We start from the raw sequence: 9,312 nt of genomic DNA on the forward strand, positions 1-9,312 counted from the left end.
CTGTGGGTCTCTGTGTGAGTCTGTGGGTCTCTGTGTGGTGAGTCTGTGGGTCTCTGTGTGATGAGTCTGTGGGTCTCTGTGTGGTGAGTCTGTGTGTCTCTGTGTGAGTTTGTGGGTCTCTGTGTGGTGAGTCTGTGGGTCTCTGTGTGGTGAGTCTGTGGGTCTCTGTGTGAGTCTGTGTGGGTCTCTGTGTGATGAGTCTGTGTGTCTCTGTGTGAGCTTGTGGGTCTCTGTGTGGTGAGTCTGTGGGTCTCTGTGTGAGTCTGTGTGGTGAGTCTGTGGGTGTCCGTGGGGCTCTCATTGAGTCAATGACATCATCTTCACGAATTCTGAAACGAGAGACACGGGGAGAGAGACAAACAGACAAAGCTCCCCCAGGTAGCCTCTAGCAGGGCCACAGGGGCAAGTGCTGTTAGTAGCAGCAGTGTCTATGTACTACACACACCACACACAGACAAAGCTACCCCAGGTAGCCTCTAGCAGGGCTGTGGGTGAGTGGGTGGGTGAGAGGGTGAGTGAGTGGTTGAGTCAGTGGGTGAATGAGTGGGTGAGTGAGTAGGTAGGTGGGTGAGTGAGTGACTGAGTGGGTGAGTGAGTGTGTGAGTGACTGAGTGGGTGAGTGAGTGTGTGAGTGACTGAGTGGGTGAGTGAGTAATTGACTGAGTGGGTGAGTGAGTGTGTGAGTGACTGAGTGGGTGAGTGAGTGTGTGAGTGACTGAGTGGGTGAGTGAGTGATTGACTGAGTGGGTGAGTGAGTGTGTGAGTGACTGAGTGGGTGAGTGAGTGGTTGAGTGAATGGGTGAGTGAGTGAGTGACTGACTGAGTGAGTGAGTGAATAAGTGACTGAGTGAGTGACTGAGTGAGTGACTGACTGACTAAGTGAGTGAATAAGTGACTGAGTGAGTGAATGACTGAGTGAATGACTGACTGAGTGACTGACTGAGTGAGTGACTGAGTAACTAACAGACTGACTGAATGAGCGGGTGGACTAGTGGTCGACTCTAGAGGTGGACTCACCCTGCAGGGAGACGCGGCCGTCCCCGTTCAGGTCGAGATCGTGGAGCAGCTCTGCGAGTTCCCGCGGGGAGAGGGGCTCCCCCAGCACTGCATGGAGCGCCTCGCCCAGCTCACCCACGCTGAGAGCTCCATCCCCATTAGAGTCCAGCTGGGTACAGTCCACCAGTCAGTCAGTCACTCAGTCACTCACTCAGCCACTCACTCACTCAGCCAGTCACTCAGCCACTCACTCACTCAGCCACTCACTCAGCCACTCACTCACTCAGCCACTCACTCACTCAGCCACTCACCCACTCACTCACTCACTCAGCCACTCACTCACTCAGCCACTCACCCACTCACTCACTTAGCCACTCACTCACTCAGCCACTCACTCACTCCCCCAACACGGCGTGGAGCGCCTCGCCCAGCTCACCCACGCTGAGAGCTCCATCCCCATTAGAGTCCAGCTGGGTACAGTCCACCAGTCAGTCAGTCAGTCACTCACTCACTCAACCAGACACTCACTCAATCAGTCACTCAGTCAGTCAGTCACTCAGTCACTCACTCACTCAGCCACTCACTCAGCCACTCACTCAGTCACTCACTCACTCAGCCACTCACTCACTCACTCAGCCACTCAGACACTCACTCACTCAGCCAGTCACTCAGTCACTCACTCAGTCACTCACTCACTCACTCAGCCACTCAGACACTCACTCACTCACTCAGCCACTCAGACACTCACTCACTCACTCAGCCACTCAGACACTCACTCACTCAGCCAGTCACTCAGTCACTCACTCAGTCACTCACTCACTCACTCAGCCACTCAGACACTCACTCACTCACTCAGCCACTCAGACACTCACTCACTCACTCAGCCACTCAGACACTCACTCACTCACTCAGCCACTCAGACACTCACTCACTCAGCCAGTCACTCAGTCACTCACTCAGTCACTCACTCACTCACTCAGCCACTCAGACACTCACTCACTCAGCCACTCAGACACTCACTCACTCACTCAGCCACTCAGCCACTCACTCACTCACTCAGCCACTCAGACACTCACTCACTCAGCCAGTCACTCAGTCACTCACTCAGTCACTCACTCACTCACTCAGCCACTCAGACACTCACTCACTCACTCAGCCACTCACTCACTCACTCAGCCACTCACTCACTCACTCAGCCACTCACTCACTCACTCAGACACTCACTCAGCCACTCACTCACTCACTCACCCAACACGGCGTGGAGCGCCTCGCCCAGCTCACCCACGCTGAGAGCTCCATCCCCATTAGAGTCCAGCTGGGTACAGTCCACCACTTAGAATCAACCACTCAGCGAGATACTCACTCAGCCACTCAGTCACCCACTTACTCAGTCACTCACTCAGTCACTCAGCTACTCACTCAGACACTCACTCAGCCACTCACTCACTCCGCCAGCACGGCATGGAGCGCCTCACCCAACTCACCCACGCCGAGTGCTCCATCTCCATTAGAGTCCAGCTGGGTACAGTCCACCAGTCAGTCAGTCACTCAGTCACTCACTCACTCACCCAGCCACTCACTCAGCCACTCACTCACTCACCCAGCCACTCACTCAGCCACTCACTCACTCAGCCACTCACTCACTCACTCAGCCAGTCACTCAGCCACTCACTCAGTCACTCACTCACTCAGCCAGTCACTCAGCCACTCACTCAGTCACTCACTCACTCACTCAGCCAGTCACTCACTCACTCACTCAATCACTCCGCCAGCACTGCGTGGAGCGCCTCACCCAACTCACCCACGCTGAGAGCTCCATCCCCATTAGAGTCCAGCTGGGTACAGTCCACCACTTAGAATCAACCACTCAGCGAGATACTCACTCAGCCACTCAGTCACCCACTTACTCAGTCACTCACTCAGTCACTCAGCTACTCACTCAGACACTCACTCAGCCACTCACTCACTCCGCCAGCACGGCATGGAGCGCCTCGCCCAGCTCACCCACGCTGAGAGCTCCATCTCCATTAGAGTCCAGCTGGGTACAGTCCACCAGTCAGTCAGTCACTCACTCACTCACTCAGCCAGTCACTCACTCAGCCAGTCACTCAGCCACTCACTCACTCAGCCACTCACTCAGCCACTCACTCACTCAGCCACTCACTCACTCAGCCACTCACCCACTCACTCACTCAGCCACTCACTCACTCAGCCACTCACCCACTCACTCACTCAGCCACTCACTCACTCAGCCACTCACTCACTCCCCCAGCACGGCATGGAGCGCCTCACCCAGCTCACCCACGCTGAGAGCTCCATCTCCATTAGAGTCCAGCTGGGTACAGTCCACCAGTCAGTCAGTCACTCACTCACTCACTCAGCCAGTCACTCACTCAGCCAGTCACTCAGCCACTCACTCACTCAGCCACTCACTCAGCCACTCACTCACTCAGCCACTCACTCACTCAGCCACTCACCCACTCACTCACTCAGCCACTCACTCACTCAGCCACTCACCCACTCACTCACTCAGCCACTCACTCACTCAGCCACTCACTCACTCCCCCAACACGGCGTGGAGCGCCTCACCCAGCTCACCCACGCTGAGAGCTCCATCCCCATTAGAGTCCAGCTGGGTACAGTCCACCAGTCAGTCAGTCAGTCACTCACTCACTCAACCAGACACTCACTCAATCAGTCACTCAGTCAGTCAGTCACTCAGTCACTCACTCACTCAGCCACTCACTCAGCCACTCACTCAGTCACTCACTCACTCAGCCACTCACTCACTCACTCAGCCACTCAGACACTCACTCACTCAGCCAGTCACTCAGTCACTCACTCAGTCACTCACTCACTCAGCCACTCAGACACTCACTCACTCACTCAGCCACTCAGACACTCACTCACTCACTCAGCCACTCAGCAACTCACTCACTCACTCAGCCACTCAGACACTCACTCACTCAGCCAGTCACTCAGTCACTCACTCAGTCACTCACTCACTCACTCAGCCACTCAGACACTCACTCACTCAGCCACTCACTCACTCACTCAGCCACTCACTCACTCACTCAGCCACTCACTCACTCACTCAGACACTCACTCAGCCACTCACTCACTCACTCACCCAACACGGCGTGGAGCGCCTCACCCAACTCACCCACGCTGAGAGCTCCATCCCCATTAGAGTCCAGCTGGGTACAGTCCACCAGTCAGTCAGTCAGTCACTCACTCACTCAACCAGACACTCACTCAATCAGTCACTCAGTCAGTCAGTCACTCAGTCACTCACTCACTCAGCCACTCACTCAGCCACTCACTCAGTCACTCACTCACTCAGCCACTCACTCACTCACTCAGCCACTCAGACACTCACTCACTCAGCCAGTCACTCAGTCACTCACTCAGTCACTCACTCACTCACTCAGCCACTCAGACACTCACTCACTCACTCAGCCACTCAGACACTCACTCACTCACTCAGCCACTCAGCAACTCACTCACTCACTCAGCCACTCAGACACTCACTCACTCAGCCAGTCACTCAGTCACTCACTCAGTCACTCACTCACTCACTCAGCCACTCAGACACTCACTCACTCACTCAGCCACTCACTCACTCACTCAGCCACTCACTCACTCACTCAGCCACTCACTCACTCACTCAGACACTCACTCAGCCACTCACTCACTCACTCACCCAACACGGCGTGGAGCGCCTCACCCAACTCACCCACGCTGAGAGCTCCATCCCCATTAGAGTCCAGCTGGGTACAGTCCACCAGTCAGTCAGTCAGTCACTCACTCACTCAACCAGACACTCACTCAATCAGTCACTCAGTCAGTCAGTCACTCAGTCACTCACTCACTCAGCCACTCACTCAGCCACTCACTCAGTCACTCACTCACTCAGCCACTCACTCACTCACTCAGCCACTCAGACACTCACTCACTCAGCCAGTCACTCAGTCACTCACTCAGTCACTCACTCACTCACTCAGCCACTCAGACACTCACTCACTCACTCAGCCACTCAGACACTCACTCACTCACTCAGCCACTCAGCAACTCACTCACTCACTCAGCCACTCAGACACTCACTCACTCAGCCAGTCACTCAGTCACTCACTCAGTCACTCACTCACTCACTCAGCCACTCAGACACTCACTCACTCACTCAGCCACTCACTCACTCACTCAGCCACTCACTCACTCACTCAGCCACTCACTCACTCACTCAGACACTCACTCAGCCACTCACTCACTCACTCACCCAACACGGCGTGGAGCGCCTCACCCAACTCACCCACGCTGAGAGCTCCATCCCCATTAGAGTCCAGCTGGGTACAGTCCACCAGTCACTCACTCACTCAGCCACTCACTCACTCACTCAGCCACTCACTCACTCACCCAACACGGCATGGAGCGCCTCACCCAACTCACCCACGCTGAGAGCTCCATCTCCATTAGAGTCCAGCTGGGTACAGTCCACCAGTCAGTCAGTCACTCAGTCACTCACTCAGTCACTCACTCACTCAGCCAGCCACTCACTCACCCAGCCACTCACTCAGTCACTCACTCACTCACTCAGCCACTCACTCACTCAGCCAGTCACTCAGCCACTCACTCAGTCACTCACTCACTCACTCAGCCAGTCACTCAGCCACTCACTCACTCAGCCACTCACTCGCTCAGCCACTCACTCAGCCAGTCACTCAGCCACTCACTCACTCAGCCACTCACTCACTCAGCCACTCACTCACTCCGCCAGCACGGCGTGGAGCGCCTCGCCCAGCTCACCCACGCTGAGAGCTCCATCCCCATTAGAGTCCAGCTGGGTACAGTCCACCACTTAGAATCAACCACTCAGCGAGATACTCACTCAGCCACTCAGTCACCCACTTACTCAGTCACTCACTCAGTCACTCAGCTACTCACTCAGACACTCACTCAGCCACTCACTCACTCACTCACTCCGCCAGCACGGCATGGAGCGCTTCGCCCAGCTCACCCACGCTGAGAGCTCCATCCCCATTAGAGTCCAGCTGGGTACAGTCCACCAGTCAGTCAGTCACTCAGTCACTCACTCAGCCACTCACTCACTCAGCCAGTCACTCAGCCACTCACTCAGTCACTCACTCAGCCACTCACTCACTCACTCAGCCAGTCACTCAGCCACTCACTCACTCAGCCACTCACTCACTCACTCAGCCAGTCACTCAGCCACTCACTCAGTCACTCACTCACTCAGCCAGTCACTCAGCCACTCACTCAGTCACTCACTCACTCAGCCAGTCACTCACTCACTCACTCAATCACTCCGCCAGCACTGCGTGGAGCGCCTCACCCAGCTCACCCACGCTGAGAGCTCCATCCCCATTAGAGTCCAGCTGGGTACAGTCCACCAGTCAGTCAGTAACTCAGCCACTCACTCAGCCACTCACTCACTCACTCAGCCAGTCACTCACTCAGCCACTCACTCAGCCACTCACTCACTCAGCCAGTCACTCAGACACTGACTCACTCAGCCACTCACTCACTCAGCCACTCACTCACTCCCCCAACACGGCGTGGAGCGCCTCACCCAGCTCACCCACGCTGAGAGCTCCATCCCCATTAGAGTCCAGCTGGGTACAGTCCACCAGTCAGTCAGTCACTCAGTCACTCACTCACTCAGCCACTCACTCAGCCAGTCACTCAGCCACTCACTCAGTCACTCACTCAGCCACTAACTCACTCACTCAGCCAGTCACTCAGCCACTCACTCAGTCACTCACTCACTCAGCCAGTCACTCAGCCACTCACTCAGTCACTCACTCACTCAGCCAGTCACTCACTCACTCACTCACTCCCCCAGGACGGCGTGGAGCGCCTCACCCAACTCACCCACGCTGAGAGCTCCATCCCCATTAGAGTCCAGCTGGGTACAGTCCACCAGTCAGTCAGTCACTCAGCCACTCAGCCACTCACTCAACCACTCACTCACTCACTCAGCCACTCACTCACTCAGCCACTCAGTCACTCACTCAGCCACTCACTCAGCCACTCACTCAGTCACTCACTCACTCAGCCACTCACTCAGCCACTCACTCAGCCACTCACTCAGTCACTCACTCACTCACTCAGCCACTCACTCAGCCACTCACTCAGCCACTCACTCACTCAGCCACTCACTCACTCAGCCACTCACTCACTCAGCCACTCACTCACTCAGCCACTCACTCACTCAGCCACTCACTCACTCAGCCACTCACTCACTCACTCAGCCACTCACTCACTCAGCCAGTCACTCAGCCACTCACTCACTCAGCCACTCACTCAGCCACTCACTCACTCAGCCACTCACTCAGCCACTCACTCAGTCACTCACTCACTCAGCCACTCAGTCACTCACTCAGCCACTCACTCAGCCACTCACTCAGTCACTCACTCACTCAACCACTCACTCAGCCACTCACTCAGCCACTCACTCACTCAGCCACTCACTCACTCAGCCACTCACTCACTCAGCCACTCACTCACTCAGCCACTCACTCACTCAGCCACTCACTCACTCAGCCACTCACTCACTCAGCCACTCACTCACTCAGCCACTCACTCACTCAGCCACTCACTCACTCAGCCACTCACTCACTCAGCCACTCACTCAGCCACTCACTCACTCAGCCACTCACTCAGCCACTCACTCAGTCACTCACTCACTCAGCCACTCAGTCACTCACTCAGCCACTCACTCAGCCACTCACTCAGCCACTCACTCACTCAGCCACTCAGTCACTCACTCAGCCACTCACTCAGCCACTCACTCAGTCACTCACTCACTCAGCCACTCACTCAGCCACTCACTCAGTCACTCACTCACTCAGTCACTCACTCAGCCACTCACTCACTCAGCCAGTCACTCAGCCACTCACTCACTCAGCCACTCACTCAGCCACTCACTCACTCAGCCACTCACTCAGCCACTCACTCACTCAGACACTCACTCAGCCACTCACTCACTCACTCAGCTCCTCACTCAGACACTCACTCAGTCAGTCAGCCGCTCACTCACTCACTCAGCCACTCACTCAGCCACTCAGTCACTCACTCACTCACTCAGTCACTCAGCCGCTCACTCACTCACTCAGCCACTCACTCAGCCACTCAGTCACTCAGCCGCTCACTCACTCACTCACCACCATCACGATCACCACCATCATCACCACCACCACCATCACCTCTCTGAAGGCGGTCACTCACTCACTCAGCCACACACTCACCCACCCACTCACTCACTCAGCCACCCACTCACTCACCCACTCACCCACCCACTCACCCACCCACTCACCCACCCACTCACTCACTCACTCACCCACTCACCCACCCACCCACTCACCCACTCACTCACTCACTCACCCACCCACCCACTCACCCACTCACTCACCGACCCACCCACTCACCCACTCACTCAACCACTCACCCACCCACTCACCCACCAACTCACTCACCCACTCACTCACCCACCCACCCACTCACTCACCCACTCACCCACCCACCCACTCACCCACCCACTCACCCACCCACTCACTCACCCACCCACTCACTCACTCACTCACCCACTCACCCACCCACCCACTCACCCACCCACTAACTCACTCACTCACCCACCCACCCACTCACCCACTCACTCACTCACCCACCCACTCACCCACTCACTCACCCACTCACCCACCCACTCACCCACCCACTCACCCACTCACCCACTCACTCACTCACTCACCCACTCACCCACCCACTCACCCACCCACTCACCCACTCACCCACTCATTCACTCACCCACCCACCCACTCACCCACTCACTCACTCACTCACCCACTCACCCACTCACTCACCCACTCACCCACCCACTCACCCACCCACTCACCCACCCACCCACTCACCCACTCACTCACTCACCCACTCACCCACTCACTCACTCACCCACTCACTCACCCACCCACCCACACACTCACACTCGCTCACCCACTCATCACCACCATCACCATCACCACCTCCACCATCTCCACCATCACCTTTCTGAAGGCGGTCACTCACTCACTCACCCACTCACCCACTCACTCACTCACCCACTCACTCACTCACCCACCCACACACTCACACTCGCTCACCCACTCATCACCACCATCACCATCACCACCACCATCACCATCACCACCATCATCATCACCATCACCACCACCACCATCATCACCATCACCTCTCTGAAGGCGGTCACTCACCCACTCACCCACTCACCCACCCACTCACTCACCCACTCACTCACCCACTCAC

At 56.3% G+C, this 9,312-nt stretch overlaps 1 protein-coding gene across 1 annotated transcript in view; it reads right to left on the bottom strand.

Moving 5' to 3' along the window:
* Positions 1-254: 254 nt before the first annotated feature.
* LOC144955458 (calcium-binding protein 2-like) overlaps positions 255-9,312 on the bottom strand; it is an 18,359-nt gene continuing 9,301 nt past the window's right edge. The window contains exons 4-5 of the mRNA XM_078885667.1: positions 1,018-1,165; positions 255-329 (exon numbers count right to left, since the gene is read on the bottom strand). Of these exons, the coding sequence (XP_078741793.1) occupies positions 298-329; positions 1,018-1,165 (180 nt within the window). The 3' untranslated portion in view covers positions 255-297. The remainder of the gene's footprint in view (positions 330-1,017; positions 1,166-9,312) is intronic.

This window comes from Lampetra fluviatilis, unplaced genomic scaffold, assembly GCF_964198595.1.
Source record: "Lampetra fluviatilis unplaced genomic scaffold, kcLamFluv1.1 SCAFFOLD_825, whole genome shotgun sequence".
Taxonomy (NCBI): domain Eukaryota; kingdom Metazoa; phylum Chordata; class Hyperoartia; order Petromyzontiformes; family Petromyzontidae; genus Lampetra; species Lampetra fluviatilis.